Source organism: Parasteatoda tepidariorum, chromosome 1 (assembly GCF_043381705.1).
Source record: "Parasteatoda tepidariorum isolate YZ-2023 chromosome 1, CAS_Ptep_4.0, whole genome shotgun sequence".
NCBI classification, from domain to species: Eukaryota; Metazoa; Arthropoda; class Arachnida; order Araneae; family Theridiidae; genus Parasteatoda; species Parasteatoda tepidariorum.
In genome coordinates, this window is record NC_092204.1 from 28,623,807 (window position 1) to 28,643,528 (window position 19,722).

At 29.3% G+C, this 19,722-nt stretch overlaps 1 protein-coding gene across 2 annotated transcripts in view; it reads left to right on the plus strand.

The window, feature by feature from the left end:
* LOC107449821 (cell adhesion molecule Dscam1) overlaps nucleotides 1-19,449 on the plus strand; it is a 356,610-nt gene extending 337,161 nt beyond the window's left edge. Inside the window, exons 20-26 of one of the 2 annotated variants that reach the window (XM_071177996.1) lie at nucleotides 4,388-4,573; nucleotides 9,728-10,024; nucleotides 11,017-11,184; nucleotides 12,884-12,985; nucleotides 15,676-15,728; nucleotides 16,989-17,064; nucleotides 19,134-19,449. In XM_071177996.1, the coding sequence (XP_071034097.1) occupies nucleotides 4,388-4,573; nucleotides 9,728-10,024; nucleotides 11,017-11,184; nucleotides 12,884-12,985; nucleotides 15,676-15,728; nucleotides 16,989-17,064; nucleotides 19,134-19,252 (1,001 nt within the window). In that variant the 3' untranslated portion in view covers nucleotides 19,253-19,449. The remainder of the gene's footprint in view (nucleotides 1-4,387; nucleotides 4,574-9,727; nucleotides 10,025-11,016; nucleotides 11,185-12,883; nucleotides 12,986-15,675; nucleotides 15,729-16,988; nucleotides 17,065-19,133) is intronic. The other variant, XM_071177997.1, reaches the window with a different exon arrangement.
* The last annotated feature ends 273 nt before the right edge of the window (nucleotides 19,450-19,722 follow it).

Genomic DNA, 19,722 nt, shown 5'->3' on the forward strand with positions numbered 1-19,722 from the left:
GTAGTTTCTCGTTCCAGATTTTTTTTTTATAACGTCTGACAATTTTTCTGTCGAAAAAAAAACGAATGAAACTCTGCACAAAGTAGCCCCGCAGTGCATTTTTTTTTCATTTTCCGTTTATTTGTTATTAATTTTAAATTTTTTTTAACGCTAACATGATATAATTGCTTATTAATATGTAATTTTTAACGCTAACATGATATAATTGTTAATGTATAAATAAAATATTTTGCACTTGCGACAGTTGTTTTATCAACATCTTTGCATTTCACAGCTAAAGTTTCCACGCACATTTTTCGACATCCGACGTCCTCGGAAAATTGTTGACATTGGATGAACGAAACACACTCTGAGATTGTTTTAAAATTCGAAAAATTTTTTGTAGTAATAGAAGAGACTTCTATCTTCAAATTTCACACATTTTTAACTTGAAATGAACATAATACTGAATAGCAGCACTTGAAAAATGCCAAATTCGAATTTGCACAAAGTAGCCCCTGCTGCACAAAGTAGCCCCGAATGACGGTATCATTCTCTCTTTTAACGTAGCAAAAAGTAAAAGTTTTGTAAAGCAAAAAGTGAGAAGGAAAAAAAAGAAAAGCAAGTTCATTTGCTAATTATTTATTTTTTCTCATACTGTTTCCTTTTAAAAGAAACATAAAGAGATTTTAGAATTTCGCTGTTCAAATGTGTGTTTGTCTACAAAAGTTGCTATTGAACTTAGATGTGTGGAGAATAATTTAGGGATAGAAATGGACTAACTTTATTTTAAGCGGAATACTATTATGTAACAATAAACATATGCCGACTGCTGAATAATGTACTGTGAGAAAACTAAAGATAGAGAGAGCACCTTACTCATTTTTCATCTAATGGTTTAATTTGCGCTTATTATAATGCAATTTTAATGAGGAAAGAAAATAACTTTAAATATGATAAATAGTTTGCGAAAATGATACTTTAAGAACGATAATGATAATGAAGTAAGACAAGATAATGAAATAGGACAAAGAAACGTAATTTTTCAGTATAAACTAGTTTTTTTCAAAAGTACTTGAATCCTAGCTTTGCATTATGTAGGGGTTTGCCGCAGTCTGGAAAATACAGTTTTAATAGGTTACTCAGGAGAGAGGTCAAAAGTTTTGAAACATTTCTGTTACTTTCGTGTTTTACATTTTTTTAATAGCACAAAGAATCCTCAGGAATTATTCGGCAGATTCCCTTTAAATTTGGAATTGATTTTATTTAAAATTACATAGAATAAATTGATGTAAAAATGTTTATACATTTTAATTGAAAAATCTTTTGACCATTAGTAATTCAAATTTTAAAAAAAAAATTAAATAATTAAAAAAAATACTTTTTTATATTTCTTCTTTAGATAAATAAGTGTATAAAAATGACGTAAAAATATTTTAATTCACTTTATTAGTTCCGGACATTAGGCGAAATACGCAAAAAAAATTACATTCACTAACCACTTTCAACCTTAGCTGTTTGTAACCAAATTTTCCAGTTTTCGGAAAACTTTATGCTCTACCAATCGAAAATACAAATTTTTTTGAAAGCGAGACAGTTTATTCAGAGAAAGAGCATTTCTGTAACTGATTTCATAGCTTGAAATATCAACAGTAGTTGACACTTCAATCAGAGTGTTCGCTTTTTATTTTGCACATGCAGCTGAACTATTTTATTAATTTAAGGTATTTTAATTTAATAAGATAATTTTAAATCACACTGCCAGATGAATCTAGAAAAAATTTAAATCTTGCTCAAAGATTGATTCAAATCTAAACTAGCTTTTTCATACTAAAAATATAATTGATATACCCTCTTCGTCTCTACACTGTAGAAAATTATAAATCAAATTACGGAAAAAATTATCGACACTTATATGGACAGCACTTTTTACCGAAAAATCTTTTTCTGCCGTTACGTTTTACGAAACTGAAAATCTGATATATCGTAAATTTTTTATAATATTTTTTTATTACAGTGATTTACAGATTTTGCATCAAATATTACTATAAAAATTACGGTATAAAATTTTAGGATAAAAATGAATTTTATGTTAAAATGATTTTACAGATGCTATACTTAAGGTGCCAGTACTTTTTGTTGTAATTTGATCCGGAATTTTTTACACTGCAATAGCATAAAAGGTTTTCAGCTTAATTCAGCACCCCTACCGGTCAGTTGCAGCAGATATCATTCCGGATAAGCAGGCTCATCCTTCCTAGTTCCTCTCATTTCCCACCATTTATTTTCCATGTCAACATGAGTCTTCCTTGTTCTCTTTCGTCCCTATGTTAAAACTTAAGCTTACGTCGATCGCATTCTTGAAAAGTTATTGATCTACGTCTCTTGTTAATATTAGGAAGTTTCTTCTTATTCTCTTAAATAAATTGAAGTCAAAATATTTTCAAATTTCTGGACCACCTATTTTGTTTTTTATTCAATCTCCCTGCATCCCAAATACAAGTATTCTTTTCCTTATCAATTTTTGTTTAATTTTCCCATTTAATTTTGTCATTAATTTCACTTCAACGGAAGACCATGAAGGGAAAAAATTTCACAACTTTAATAAAATTTTAACATGAAATCCAAAAAAAAAAAATCAATGGAATATCCTTTCCTTGATTTTTTAATATCAGAATTGCCGCTTTTTATTCATAATTTTACTTTTATGCGTTCTCAAAATGCAATAAAATGTAAAAATTCGCTTTTTTTTCTAAAATATATGCTAATAACATCTTTCCCATTTTCCATCGCACCCAATACAATAATTTAGAACCGTTAAATAATAATTAAAATAAAAGCTGAATTTTATCAAGGCATTAAATATTTATATTGCAGTAAATATTAAAACAGAAATAGAGGACTCTAAACATTGTGTTCAATCTAATATTATCATCGTAAATTTTTTCTCATATTAATTTTATTATTTTTATAAAGTATATATCAACTTGAGTTTCATTTTTAAAGTTTAAAAAAGGGTCGTCGTTGACTCTGCTGCTTTTGAAATGTTCCCTCCTCCCTCCTCAAGCTATAAAAAATGGAAATGAAGACATTAGTTTTATTACACCAATTGCACAATCTGGAGGGCAGAAGTGATATTTCGAATTCGATGTAGAACGCAGTTTGTATGCAGTCGAACTAACTGAAATCGCTTTTTTTCTTGAGTGATTTATATTGTCCTCAAACTTTATTTTTTCAGCAGGTATTTCAATTTTGATAGGAAATCGATTCGTATAATATGAAATATGAAGTTTGCGAAAACCTCATAAACAAACGTCTTAAATTATAATAAATCAGCAAAATTAATAAAGGGAAATTTTGGAGAATGATTCTTCAACATTTATTCTGCAATCCAAAGCAGTGCACACAAATCAACGGCAATTTAACTCAACGTTTGAGCCGTTCATCGAGATGATGTTGTATTTTGTGTTCTCTTGCTAACTAATTTATTTTACATCCAAACACTATTATTTGAGCTTTTAGAGCTTTTAAACGTAAAACAGATCCATTGTTACAAAGTATTGGTAATGTTACATTTACTCTGTCTGTTAATTTGTATGTTTGGCTGTTTGAAGTCAACGTAACATAATTCATAACTATAAAATTACAACTTTGAGAAAAAAGTTCCAACTTTTGAATTTGAAATATGTTTCGTTGGGTGTTTCTTCGAATATAAAATTTTTTGGTCTCCTTAACAATAAAAATAATTTACAAAATCATCATAGATATTCGGTAAAGACTGCACATTTAGAATACTTACCCAATACTTACCAATTTCCCAAAATTTTCCCTTCTTTTTAGCAATTTTATTGCCAGTGTACTTCATCAGACTATTTTTCCGATATCTTTCAACAGCTGTAAAAGGTAACACCCTCAAAAGCATTATTGTAGCTTTAAACAAAATGTGTTTATTCACTGGATCGAAAAAAAAAGCTAGCATACTCACTTACTTCAAAACTTGCTTACGGGATGGTACGTAAAACAAAGAAATCTCCCTATTACATTTAACATGGAACATCATCTTATGAATATGTGGAATTTTAGATATATATATATATAGATAAAAAAAGGAAAATTATGTATAAATTACTTGACGACTTTATAAGTAGAACTCTGAATGTGAAATTTATTTTATACTGTTATACTTTTTATTTTAAATGCTGATTTTAAAAATAGAAAAAAATGGTATAAAATAAAATTTAGCCGAAATGTTTACATCATATTCATCGTAAATTAAAAAAATTGCAAATGCACCTGATTGCAATACAAGTGATAAAATTGTTTTAAAAAAGATATTAAAATCAAAAGTGAATTAAGATGTGTAACTGTTAAATAATGTTGGAAATCTTAGAATTTTACTTTGTTTCAGAGTACAACATTCATTACAAAAGTGATGAGGAAGAGTGGAAAGTAGACAAACTCGGAAGTAAAAAAGAACGGTACACTATACACAATTTAAAGTGCGGTACCAGATACCAACTTTATATGACAGCATCCAACAGCCTAGGAACGGGGGAACCAAGCACTCCAGTATTTGCTAGGACAGAAGGAGCAGGTAAGATCCTTTTTTTGCTTGACATGTATAGAAATTAAAGACCCTTAATTGTCCGTATGTATAAGGACATACAGTATTTTTGGTTTTATAGAGCAAGAACTTTCCTCAGTGTTCAGACACAAAATGACAGGATAAAGCAAGAGACAATCACGTTGCAATGAGGAACAAAGTAAGGTTTAATCAATAGGGGAAGAAAAGCAAAATGAACAAGATAATAAAATTAGGGAGATGCACAGGGTGCAGGAAATAAAATAAAATTATAATAATTTCCTGATATTAAGAAAAGTGGGATACTAGGGAGGTTTTTAACATAATTATTTAATTTTTTCAAAGTTTTAAGTCATTCCAAGAAGTCAAGATTAGTAGATGAAGAGCAGTGTTAACTCATTCTAGCCAGAGAAAACTCAAACTTATTATTATAATTCCAATTATGGTGGGTGATGGAAGTTTTTCATTTTTTCATATCTTTCTTGTTTCCATTCAAAGTTAAAGGGAAGGTTTAGTTTGTCTAATATACATAAGCCCACACTAGCAATAAATTTGATAACAAATCCAGTTATTAAAATCAGTATTATTTTCCTTAAAGTATCTTAAATTTACAAGGAAGAAAATATCACATGAAACTTAAAATCTTATCAATACGGGGGCTGAATAATGAGGCATCAGATTCTCGGCCAATATGATTGTTTTACCTTATTATCCGAAAATCGGAAGAAATATCCAAGTTCAGAGAATTCTAATTATAGGTTTGAGTTTTTTTCGGCTAAAATCAGTCAACACTGATCTTCATTTACCTATCTTGACTCCTTGGAATGATTCCATATTCTGCAAAATTCTAATAATTTAGTTAGTAATCTTGTTAGTATCCCATTCCTTTCTTATGTTTAGACGTTTGTTTTAGTTTAACTCTTACTTCTCCCACCCAACCTATTCATACCTGTTTTTATCACTCTTCTTCAAGCTTGTTCCCCTTCCACTGTAGGTTGAATCTCTTTTTAATCATTTCAACGTGTTTGTCTCGTTGCTGTCTTTTGTCATTTTGAGTTACGGCCCTGAGGGAGATTTTAAGTTTAATAAAACGCTAAAAGATAAATAAGTTTGCATTTATATTTGCTGAGTTTAAATTTGACATTTTAATTAAACATGAGCTATATATTTTAATTTACCGAAGTTTTTAAAATGTTAGCACGTTAGTTTGATTAGCAAAATTTAAAACTGAAGATGCAACAAGGTTTGACAATTTATGAAAGTTTTGAACTCTCTAATTTCCTTCTTTTTTTTATTATTTTTTTTTTCTTTGCTGTGATGTTCATTTTAAACTATTTTTTCTGACCACTACTGAATATTGAATATTGAAGGCGTGATTATCAATGACAGGGAATATAACATCACTCAATTCATAAGCAGGATTCTTTTACACTCCTTGTTTCATATTTTTTAACTCTTTAATTTCCATAAATCGTGCAATCTTTGAACTTTTTGCTCGTAGGGGACAAAATAAAATTTTGTATTAATGTATGCTTTCAAAACTTAAAAAAAATTAGAATATTCTAATTATTTGGACAAAAAAAACGGAGTGTTATAGTATTTAAATCAGTATGCTACGCACATTTTTTTTTTTTACAAGAGGCTATAACCTATAATAATAAAATCAAGAATTTGAGTGTCCTTCTTATTACTCCAGAACCGGTAGAGCTCTTATTATGTTCTTATTACTTCTGAACCGTTAGTATATTAAATATGTGTACTGCACAAATTTGATTTTACAAATAGGCTATAGACTATAATGATAAAATGAACAATTTGTGTGCTCTTCTTATTACTCCAGAACCTTTAGAGCTCTTGTTACTTCAGAACCGTTAGCACACTAAGTATGTGCACAACACAAATTTGATTTTACAAACAGGCTGTAACATGGAATAATATAATGAAGAATTTGTGTGTGTGTGTCCTTTTTATTACTCCAGAATCGTTAGAGCTATGAAATTCAATTGGATTCAAATTGGGTTCAAATTGGAAAATTCAGTCCCCGAAAGTAAAATTATTTCAAAATTTCAAATTAGTCTGTATGGTAGAGCAGTTTGAAAAATTAAATTTTCTCATTAATCAAGCGTTGGAAATTGATTTAAATTAATTCAAAAGCGATTTTTTTTTTCAAATATTTCAAAGATAACATTAGCGATTTTTGCCAGCATACAGATACATTAGGTCAGTTTATCACACGTTCTTTCTTTATTTTTTTTTTCGTTTTATCAAGTAAACTAAATGATTAATTTGAATGTGATAGCTAAGATGAGCTACGTCACTATATAATAGAATTAAGTTGTCTGAAGTTACATGTTTATTTTGTTCATAATTAAACTTTGAAAATGTGTTTCAATCAAGCTTATTAACTCATAATAAACAAAATTTAATCAAAAATTGTATTCGGAAAATTAAAAGCAAAACTAATAATAAAAATTTATCAATTTGTTTAGGAGAAATATAAAAAATCTCCAAACTATTATTGAAGCCAATTATACTCATTTTATTTAAATCATATGTATGTATTGAAATAAAAAATAGACTTTATAAAAAAGGAAAAATTAATGAGGAAGCGATACTCAATTACTTAAAGGAAGCACGGAAAATCGTCATATAACTATTGACGCCAATGCTTAATTAATATTGGTATAATGAAATAAAATAAATAAATTTAAATAAAATAAATAAATTGAAATAAAATAAATAAATTGAAATAAAAATAAATAAACTCTGTTTTGAAAAGTCTAGTTAGTTGAAAAAGAGTACTTATTTTCTTAAAGGAACAATAAAAAATTCCCATTCCATTATTAATGCAGATGATTATTAATTAATATTAGTAATATGCATTAATTTAAATAAAAATTAAGCTACGACTAAAAAGCAAATTTAATGCTGAAAATGTACTTATTTGTTTAGGAAAACCGTAGAAAATCACAATATGCAGATGAAGCTTAATTACTTTTGGTAATAATTGCTACTGCTATTATGGTAATTGATGCAGCTTTAATAAGGATTTCTACTGCGAATTTTTCGTAGTTTTAGAAAATATTTTTTCATTGGTAGCATATACAGCGTATTAACTTTAATGAATTAGAATTAAAAAAAAAGAATTTTTTTCATCACTATTTAGGAATATTCTAAATAGTATATCGAAGATCAGATAAATGGCTATATGCTCTTAACTCCTCATCGTAAGAATTCTATTTGTTTTTTAATTTTCGGGCTTTAATTTGCTGCTACTGATAAATGTATTTCACACAAAACTCAAATATTGAAGGATATGAATTGGGTACGAAATATATTAATATGGGTTCATAGCTTTTTTTATATGTTTGATAATTTTTGTAACTGCACAAAAACTCATCAATTTTAATGGAAATACTGTGGAAATAGGTATCTTGCAGCCCCTCGAAATAGATAAGTACCTGAAAAAATTGCTTGATAGAGATGAATTTTGACTAAAATGAGTTGACAGCAAAAAACTGCATCATGCCAAGTGGTATTGATTACAGTTAATTATTATTCTGATAAGATGAACTACATGAAACGCATTGTGTTTAATTAAAATGTGTGAAACCACCAAATACTAATAAATAAATGAATTAATAAATAAGTGAATTAACTATTTTAACTGTATTAATTGTGTCACTATATGCCTTTCAATCTTGCGCGTGATTTAGTACTCCTGTTCAGTACTGATTTATTGATACTTTTCTTTTCTTTTTCTTTATTCACCCCGTACGTAGAACGCGCATTCATCAAGTTATTTTATAAAATAATGGCATGTTTTGATATTGAAATGATTTCGTTCTTGATACCTGATTTTTAAAAGTGATTTTATTTTCCAATAATTTTATTGGTGACGATCACTGAATTATAAATTTAATAGCTGCACTGCGAAAACTGTTGTTTAATATCCCTCCGATGATGCTAACTAACTTTTAAAAAAATTGTGAAGAAATATTTTATTTCAGATTAACATTAAATTTAACTTTTATATATAGTATTAAAGGTGTTAATTCTAAAAAAAATTAAAAGAAAGGTAAGAAGGTAAAAGTTTAAATCTAAACGCATCAAATGTAATGAGCTTACAGCAAACGAGAATTATTTTCACTTCCAAAAACACGGATATTAGTGAGCTTTGAAAATCGCCAGCAAATTCTTCACAGTCAATGATTTGGCTTCGAGTTAGTGGAAGTCTTAGACGCTGTATACATCAACCAAAACAAAATTGTCCTTTTAAAATATGTATGAAGGCTTTTAGCTGTGTCATAAGGATAGTAATATTAATCTGTGAACTGTATGAAAAAATTTTATCATGCAAAATTTCTATTTGGTTCCTTTCTGTTCTCCTGGCTTCATCTGTTTAGTCTCTCTACGTTACGCGTATATTTCTATGCAAACCAATTTTAATTTAAGAATTATTGTGCACATGCATCATAAACTGATGATTCTTAGTTTGTATTGTATAAATAACTTTACTGATTCTTATGTGTACCTTATTTTATTGCAATTATAAATGTTAGTGCTACAAAATGCTAAAAATGGTGGTGTTTGCCAACCATGTATTGCAAAAGAACATTCTTAGTGTTGTGGAACAGTAAACTTAACACCACTTTGCTGTAAATGTAGTTGCTACCGTTTTGTGCGCTAAGATACTCGAAAAAGTACGATACGGAAAAGTTGGCGGCCTGATGGGAGAGTGGTTAGCTTGCCTGAATACGAAGCCAATAGCTGCGGGTTCGAATCCCGCTCAGGGCATGGATGTTTCTTTCTCTGTGTTGTCCTCTGTTGTGTGTGATGAGTGAATGTGGCCTACCTAATGAGTCTGTTGCAGTGTGACTTGAGTAATGTTGCTAGTCTCAGTGACTCTAGTTGCAAGGTACTTACCAGGCAAAATGAGCAGCATTTCCGGCACCATCCTTGGCGAAGGAAGATGATTTCAGTGCCTGCCATGAAAAAAACATTTAACAAATAAAAATGCACGAAAAAGTTTTCAGCTGGTATGTCAGAATTATGTTTTTTAAAATGAATAATTTTTTGCTAATCCCACGTTATTCAGCTAAATTTTTTTGGTGAGTTGATACTTGTGGTAGATCTTAATTGATGAATCGACTTATCTTATTTCAGCCCCGATGTCTCCACATGAATCAGCTTTCATAGTACCGAATGCGACCTCTGTCACACTCATCATGTCTGCGTGGAAGATCAGCGGGTGTCCCATCAAGCACTTCATGGTCCAGTATCGTCCCAAATACCAAAGCCAGTGGATACTTTCCACAGAAAAATTAGAGATGCCCAGAGAGACTTACCTATTGCGTCATTTGGCGCCGGATCGTGACTACGATGTGATGGTGATTGCTCACAGTGACGCTGGTCTTACGCAGGGGGAATACGCAATCAGGACACTTCCTTCATCAGCATTAGGTAAAGTATGAATCCTTTTATTAAGTTTTTCAATTCATAACAATTTTCTCGATATAAAACTTAAAGAAAAATCGTATGAATTTAATTATGCTATCATGAACAAGAATCCTTTTTTTTTTTTAAATCGAGTTTGTATTTTTTATTTCTCTTCGAAGTTGACGTAATTACAAGTAATGATACTAAAAAGTTTATTTTCGCAAATATATACAGTTCAAGGTGCAATTTAAATTCAAATCTATGTTTCTTTTGAAGAAATTAGAAATCTATGAGTAAATTATTATAAATAAATTATAAATTTACTTTGTTTCATTCTTTTCTCTCTGCTTGAATTGTTAAATAAAATGAAAAAAATTTAAAAGCACGTGTTTATAAGTATTTTGAGCTTCTAACTAAACTGTTCATTAATTAAAAAAGGATTATAAAAATTCTAAAAACTATAATATTTACCTCCATTTGACACTTTACTCTCTTTCTTTTCCTTCTTTATTGCAAAATTCAATAAAAAAAATAAATTAAGTGAGTTCAATTGTATAATTAATCGAAATAACGTTTAAATATCTCATTAAATAAATCAGCTTAAACTATTTTAGAAGGCTTTGGATTAATTTTTAACAGCAACATCTGAACATCTAAACTTATTTTAAAATTACCAATAAAAAGAAAAACGATGTGAATATAGATTTTTTTTTGTTATTTATTCATTACTGTTGAACTGCAATATTTTATGTATCCCTTTCCCCAAAATTGTTTATTTAACTATATTCTTCTTCTCATTTATTCAAGTAACTCTTGTTGCATGAGATTCAATACCTTGACTCATTTCTGTAATACAAACTGTTGCAGCGTGAACTCAAAATTGTATTCTCACGAAAACTGACGGACTCGTGATACCATAAGCTCTGTGTAGATAACATTTGTTTAGTAAAAGAAATGTGTTGTTCTATTTTTAAATTTCAATAAAGAAAACTTATCAAATGTATTCTTCTTCTCAGCGCCAACATCTTCTCCTGCTTTTGGGAAAAGAGAAACGGACATGCCCTTCTACAAAAATGTAGCTCTGGTCGTTCCCGCAGTCGTCAGCTCACTCGTTATGCTGGTTCTTCTGTTCGCCATTGTGATCTGTTTCAGAAAGCACTCACAAGATCGCCGAGCTCATCATGGTAACCCTCCATAAGCTTTACGTGTTGCGTCTATTCATTTACAGGGATGATCTGATAACTCCTGAAAATAGTGTGCATTAAAGATATGTTTCAAAGTCACCCCTCACACAGGCCGAAATATAATTCTGTAGGAGAGAGTCCTTCTTTGGTTAGGCTCTCTTCAACTCTAATCTTTCTTTACGTGTATTTTTATGAAAATGACCATCAAGCTACCCACACTGCTTAAAGCGTTCGTATTGTGACATAGCAATGTGAAATACACTAGTAACGGATAGAAATTATTAAAAATTTGATTTGTAATAAGTGAAAATTAAGTAAATTTCAGTAATTAATTAAGACAGAGTAATTTTTTTTAGTTTTATGTCATATTTTTGCACTATCAGTCACCGTCGACTAACGGGTCCTAAATGGAAAGTTTAGTAACTGTCAACTGTGATTTGACGTGGCACTCAACATGTAAATGACTTCATAACCCTTCTTCCTTTAGTGAATTTTTTAGTTTTAAAAAGAGAGTGAGTCTGCAAAAGACTTGTCTGAAAAGTATGGGGAAGCATTCATATCACCTAATTCTGAAATCAAAAGAATTGAATAAAAATGAACGAGGTTTAAGAATCAAAGTCATTAAGAAAACCTCAATATCGAAATGATATAAAAATTAATAAAAAATTAAACTTGGACATTAAACGCTTTTACTGAAATATTTGCATCCAAGTATACTGCCTTGCTATTGAAAAAACTGGATCAGTGCAACCCTCAAGTGAAATACGTTTTTTTCTCTTTTTTCTAATCTATAACAGCAGGCGGTATTAGCTTCCTTCGAAATATATTCATTGAGTACGTAATATGCATGAAATATTTTTGGAGTTATGAGATCAATCCTGGAAATTAAAAGCTGCATCTATCCATTCTTTTAATGTTTCCGACTTCGAAGATTACTTGAAGGTGATATAATGTTCTCACTATAATGATATTCTTTTGGTGTATTAATGAAATTAAAAATTCCACATATGTTCTTTTAATACAATGAGTCCCAATCGAATTTTCTGAAGTGTTGATTTTCTAATAGTTAATTGTCTTCTTCCTGTGAAATGATTGAATTTAATCGGGAAAAAAAATAAGCACTCCTTTACTTCTGAAAGAAAGCTACGTTTTTTGTATTTATTAGCCATTTTATTAATTTATTGGTAAGCGTTATATCTTTGATTAAATAACGATAATCTAACTCCTTTATAAATTGATTTCACCGTGATCAAAAAAACATATAATATTAAAAAATAAATGTATAGTACTTATAAAAATAATTTAAAAAATCTTTAATTTGATGAAAGAATTTAGATTTTATTGAACACAGTGTATAGATGTTATATCTCTTAGTTAAAAATTTTAATAAGATATTTAGTTGCATAAGTAATTACAAAGTTGTACAAAGTTGCAGGTGACATAAAAAATGTGAATTCCATTGAATGAATTTTGCTAATTTTTTCGTAAACAATATTATATTTATTTGAGTATCGTTACACTTACATATTCAACTCATTTTGAAAAAAGTATAAATCAATTTTTCCATAATATCAAATTAGTTTTACTAATATGGTTTTATATATTACTTGATCTTGCAGAAATATTTAAAACATTCGTATATTAGATTAGAAAAAAGTTTCTTATTATTTTTAAGAAAATCTTTTGTTTTCTTTTACAGAATGCGACAACCGAAAACCTTGTACAGATTCACTTATGATGAACGATATATCTAAGCAGTTACCACCCAAGACGGCAAAATTTTCTCATTACTCCTGTCCTGGTAGGTATGATAATAATACAATTGTATAAAGTTGAAAAAAAGGAAGTGAAGGCAAAACAATCACTGGCTCTTCACTTTCTTATTGGGAACTCTGTTTCATTAAAAGATCCAAGCTTTATTTATTGTAACTCATACCACTAGTATGCGCACTGGTATCCCACCACTGGAATCATAGCACACCACTGATACCATACTGGTATCACACCACTGGTATCATAGCACATGCCCTGGTACCTTGCTGGACATAAAATGCGACCGGATAACCCAGACTGCTTTGGCCCAATTTGCAAGTGGCCATCTTAAGTGCCTTACTTTTGAGGACGGGCAGGAAGATCTTCCCTACTTGCAAAAAATGCTGTGTTCAACCATTTTCGCCGGAACCTATTCTAGTGTGCCTTGGACTTTCTAAGGTGGATCTTACATCAGATACCCTTTTTAGTGCCGATTTTCTTGCTGTCAGAGGTGTCCTGGAGCTTATCTGACACATGTCAGATTAAGGGGATGAGCAACAACAACTATTGTACATTTTTAGGATGCTGTGCAGATTGAACTCCAGACCAAAACTGATTACTATTACTTTTTCCTAATTCAGACGGTAGATGAAAATGTTCAGGCGATAGTAAACTCTGATTATTCCCGTTTGAGGTGGTGATTTCAAATTTGTCGATGTTTGACTTCTTTAATTGACTGCGTTTCTGATTATATCACGGAAATATAATTTACTTTAGTAGATCTTAAAATTTGATGGAGAACACAATGAAACCTTTTAAATAAAGTTTAGTAGTAGTAACGCATTTACATATCACTAGAGCTGCACAATGAGCTATTGGCGACGGTCTGGGTAACATCCCTGAGAATGAAGCGGTGACGACAAAAAAATTGATCCTCTGTTGACGGAATGGCTGCGTCCGTTTTGACAGCCCGACATCCCTCATGCGAAGTTGAGCATTTTATCGAGAACGATACCGCGTTCCCTCGGTTCCTTCGTAGGCAGATCGGCAGCCATTCACTGACGGCAGCCAGTAAAGCTTGACTTCGGTGATCTGCCGTTTACTGTGTCTTACCGATCAGTTTACTGAGAGGCAAATACACTTTTGAATGAATATTCTATAGAATATAATTCTAGAGTATGATTTCAGCAACAAGACTGAAAATACAAAAGAAAAGACTGAAAATACTCTTACAAAATACTAAATAAAAGATAAAGTTAAATACAACGAAAGAAAACGCAATTGTTTCAAAAATATTTTGATAGTTTTCATTTTAATCTATTTCCGCATGCTTTACAATTTAATGCATCCTTTGGGTTTGACCAATTGTGTGTAGTGTTCCGATTTTAATATTATTTTTCTAACTTCAAAATAATAAATAACTACAAAATTGGAAAAATAAGGAGTCATACAAGGTAATTTTGGGCACAAATATTAAAATTATTTACCCAATTTTTTCACTGAAGATAAATTATATTTTTTATTTTATTTAATAGAAGTCGAAAAAATTTTGAAGTGTTATGTATCCTGATTGCTTAAAAATTTTAAAAATTCTAGTTGACAATTTAAAATTTTAGTTGAAAAAACGCGTTATTTGAATAAAATAAATAGAATTTTTTCTGATTTATTAAATTTTACAAAACCATAAAATTAAAATTTGAGTTCTTATTTTTAGCAATATAAAACCTTTTCATTGTATTTTAAATATTGTTTTGCCAGTTTATTTCTATGACAAAAACTGAATGTTCTTTTCAAAATTTAAGTTTGTTTAAATTCTCTCTCCCTCTCTCATTCAAAGTATTTCAGTTAAAATTCTTTGTACTAGTACAGTAATTTTATTTAAATATTTTATGTCAATTCCGAACAAGAACAAAATTCAAGAGGTAGTTTTAATTTTGCTTCCTTTAAACATTTTCAAAATTAAAGTGTAACGCATTGCAAATGCAATTAATTGTCAAACCTAAACTCTTCATAAAAATCATTCTAAAAGTTACGTCTTCTAAATCATCCACTTAAACTTTATTTAAAACACAAGAAAGAACAAGACAAAATTTAATAAACTCTAAGAGGAAGAGAGCAATAACCATCTTAATCGGATCAATTGCGGTGGGAGCTTAGAATTTAAAGAATTGCGAAGCTGGTTTGTTTCACTTCTATTTTAATATAGAAGAAAGCTTTTACACCAAAAATAAAACTTTTAGAAATCTAATTCATTTCCCTCAAGTTTATTTTAGATACTTTCTTAGATTTAAAAATAATCAATGTCTCCTCTTCTTCTATTATGTAACATCTGCCTTTTCTATTTTCAGCTTTTGATAAATATTCACCTCATTAAAATGTATACGAAACAATTATTTCATTAGTTTTTTAAATCAGGACATAAATGAAACACATTTTAAAAAAAATATTTCTAAGAAAAAATAAACGTAGGATGTAAAATGCGTCTTTTTTTATTTGGAGAGAAATATTGGTTGTGGCTATTTTTTTCGTCTCCTTCAATACTAATCTTAAATATAAACAAATATTAATGATTGTACATAGTTCATTTAACTATATACTCATTACATTTTATTCTGCATATAAAAAGCACAGTTTTGAAAAGTTCTTGACAAAATGCAATTATTTTAAATTATTTTCAAATAGTCTTATATATTTTTAGTTTATATGTTATTATTGTTTCATCTATTCTAATATTTGCAGGTAAAACGGACTATGCTGAGCCTTATACTTGTAATGATACTTCCACGAGACAGGTAAATATTTATATCTTATTAATTTCAAAAAAAATTAAGTTCAAGTCATTCAAAATCCTATTGCTGCTATAAAATAAGAACAACAAACTTTTCTTTAAGCAACCCTTGCAATTGATTTTATGATTCTTTGCTAGTATAACCTTTAATAATCAATAACAAAGTCTGATAACTAATTTTTACTCTGCTGTCAATGTTTTTAATAATTATTAAGAAATTAGCATTTTAAACATGAAATATTCATATTTTAGATAATATATAGCTTATAATATTTTAAGTCGTTTACAAAGTTTGTTATTTTGAGATAGTAAAAACAAACTAAATGTAAAAAAAAATATAAAAAGTAATGACTTTGTCGTTTACAAAGTTTGTTATTTTGAGATAGTAAAAACAAACTAAATGTAAAAAAAATATATAAAAAGTGATGACTATTTTTACTGTGTATTTGATACGATTCCTTCCGCGTGGTTTAAAAATTAACAAAGATACTAGTTATTATTCCTTTGAAATAAGTCGGAAGATAAGTTGAATGAAGATGAAACACATCACAAGCCTTGTTGAAAACATTCTTTAATTGTTCACGGTGTTCAAAAAATATGGAAACCATCAAATACGGATCGGTTCAAAATTCTAAAAGTACAAATGGGAAATATTTTTAAAAGATGCATGATAGACTCAAACCCCCAACCTCGTTTTTAGGATTGCTGGAGAGAGATTAATTCAAACTTTTCAATAAGAAGCTCCATTTTTTTATGCACCGAAGTACAAAAAAGTACCGGATTTGACTTATAGGTTTTAGCATTCTGATTGCTCAGATGATGATGTATTCGTAAAATATAAAAGAAGTGCACATTATATGAATTCAAATTTTAGAAAAATATTTTAGTATTTAGCATTTTGAGCAAATGATACTCGATTCTCTTTGCCTGAGTATCGACTTCAGGTGGTGGAGTGGGGTTCAGTGGCATCAAATGTTTGTTTTGAAACTATTTCACTCATATTTATTTTAGACTTAAAATTAGATGTATTTTTCTATTTATATATTTTACCACTTTCATACTTTTTGGACATTCTGAGTAAAATGAACATAATTTTGTAGTTTTTTTTTCTATACGAATAGAATGAAGCCTTTCTTAAGATTGAATAAATTAATTTTTTTGAGTAAATTGTTTATTGGTCTGGAACTATAACTTCATATCTATCCTAAATGTCGCTTATAAAACCGAATTATTGAAGTTCTATACAGGCATACATCTATTTCAGGGATCTGATGGTCTTTTCGCAACCATTAAAAGGGGTCCTACGAGGCCTATTTACATGTCTACTTCTTATAAACAAGGTGAGATTGGGTTGTAAAATATATATTTTTTATGACTGTTTGTAAATTGCTTCGTCGAAACATTAATATATATATATATTATACACAGCTCATTAAGTATTTTTCAGCTTTAATATGTTCTCTATAATTATCAATATTATTACAAATATAAGTCATAACTTTCGAAAAGAAAGCAAATATGCAATTATTTATTTTAATTGGCACATGCTTTTGTTTTTAATCAATGTATGTCACAACTATATTATTTATTATTTTTAATGAACATAACAAAACAATCTTAGCGGCTCATGGTATTTCTAGACATTTATGGGTATACCAATTCTTATTCACATTATGTATGTCTTACCAATTCTTCAAGGTTGCAACTTCTGTTCGAAATTAAACTGTAAAAATTGAGAATTTCTGGATCTAATTACAGTTTGGCTTCAAATAAAAATCATATCAGTTCACTAAAGTTTTTAATTTTATGCAAAATGATAGCTGATTTCCTCTTCTTTGTACGGGATGGAGAATAGTAAGCAATCCATGTTTCAGTATTGAACAACACTCTAAAATCCTGCACAAAAATGAAAGGCATATACCGACACAATTAATAAAGTTAAAATAATTCCAATTCTTAAATTTTTTATTGCATTTTGTCCTTTCCGTTTGCTTTACGCTATTGTATTATTCAAGGCATATTTTTAGTAAATGGAGAAAAAAATTCTGGTAAAATACCCTTACTACATAGTACTAAAATTTATAATTAAAAAAACAGCATAATTTTGGTATTAAAAACCAAAATTTATGATATTTAAGCCTTAAACTACTCACTTAGATAGTTTTTTGCTCATATGGTAGGGGTTCACTGGAAATTCTGATTTTTCAAATTGTAGTTTTTATTATCACACATTTAGTAAAAAATACAAAAATGAAAAGTAAATTTAACTGAATAAAGGATTTTTCCATCACGCTCCAAGAACTCCTGATAAAATTACCAAATATTACCACATATTATAAAACCATAACTTATTGGTAATTTTACGAAAGTCATTACCGAAGCTCTTCGGTAATAAATTACCGAGCTTGTTTGTGTTTTCATAGAACCAGAAACACTGTACATTTTACAATATTCTGGTAGTTTTTTCCATACTTTTATCCCATAGTAGTTCATCCCATCAAAATTAAGATTACCATATTAAGAATCATTTAACATGATGCTGTTGCCCGAGACTAACTTATGGTAGTAAAATTTTACCACAATCAGTTGATTCTCCCATACAAATTCTATTTCATAATATTTCTCCATTAATTTTGCTTTTCAATGCATAACTTTTTTTTTGTTTCAATTACTTATAAAGTATTTAGTCATAAAAAGTCACGTTTTAAAAGCGTAACTATAAACGAAATAAACAAGTGGTTTCAAATAACTTTCGAAATACTAATCTGCTAATACTATCCTTTTCATGCTGATTATTTGAGTTCATCTGACAGAGCGAATGAAAAAATAGTTAGATATTAAGAAGCGTATAAAAAACTCTTCTTTTAATGATAAATATAAGCTATCAAATATCAATGGCGCAATCTTTAAAATATTTGAAAGAAAGAAAATCGTCTGCAACAGTCTCTTTTCTATTGATTACGAGTTTTAAGTCAATAAAAAAATTCATACGGCTCTGCCGAAAGTGAAAATTTCGAATGAATTTTAGGATCAGAGGCTAAATTTACTTTTCAAAGCCATTGTTCAAATTTTAAGATGATAGAACAAGCAGCTCTGGGGTTATAAGAGACACACATACACACAAACTCTTTATTTTATTGTAGATTTAAAAAGAAAAAAAATGTTAAATAAAAATATGCATTTAAGGTTATGTTAACTTTGTACATGAAAAAAAAATGCAAACAGAATGTCTTTCTTTCACAAACTTAATATGTTTCATTGAAGAAACTAGTGCCTAGATACCATTTAAAAAGAAAAGCACTGGTCCTGATATTTACAAAATGAATCACTTTGCAATAGATGAATGTAATGACTTTTTTTATGATTCTTTTTTTATTATGATTATGATTATTTGTTTGATTATTGACAGGAGGAGGTGATTCATTCTGTTCTCAGCATGTCTCCTCCCACGAGGATGGAAATAGAACAGATTCAATAAACAAGGAGAAATGGAATAATCCTCCGAACACTACCAAACCAATGCGGTGATAATGTGATATTAAATCTGGTTTTAAGAACAACTTCCACCGTCCTTTTAACCCTAAAACGGATTGATTTGTGACCTACTTCTTTTAATGGCCATCTCCAGAAAAAGGCAGAGCACGTGAAAGAAAGGGTCTTTCAAAAAACGACGATTACGGTACGCCTATCGCTGTACAACATTTCTCTATCCTTGCAAAAGAAAACAATATCTGATGGATATCATGACACAAAAACATTGTTTGATATTGATATAATAGTGTATGATATTTATCACATTTCGTGCTATCAAAGTCTTGATGTGGTCCACCTGAAGGAGCGTTCCCACTTTTGTGATAATTTATTTGTAAATCTAATCGTACAACTATTGAATTTGGAGTGCCTTGAGTAGAATGGAACTTTCTCAAGGAGTTGTTCTTACGAGGCGATCAAATATATCTTTTGATTTAAAGGAGACAGTTAAGAGTTATTATGAATAT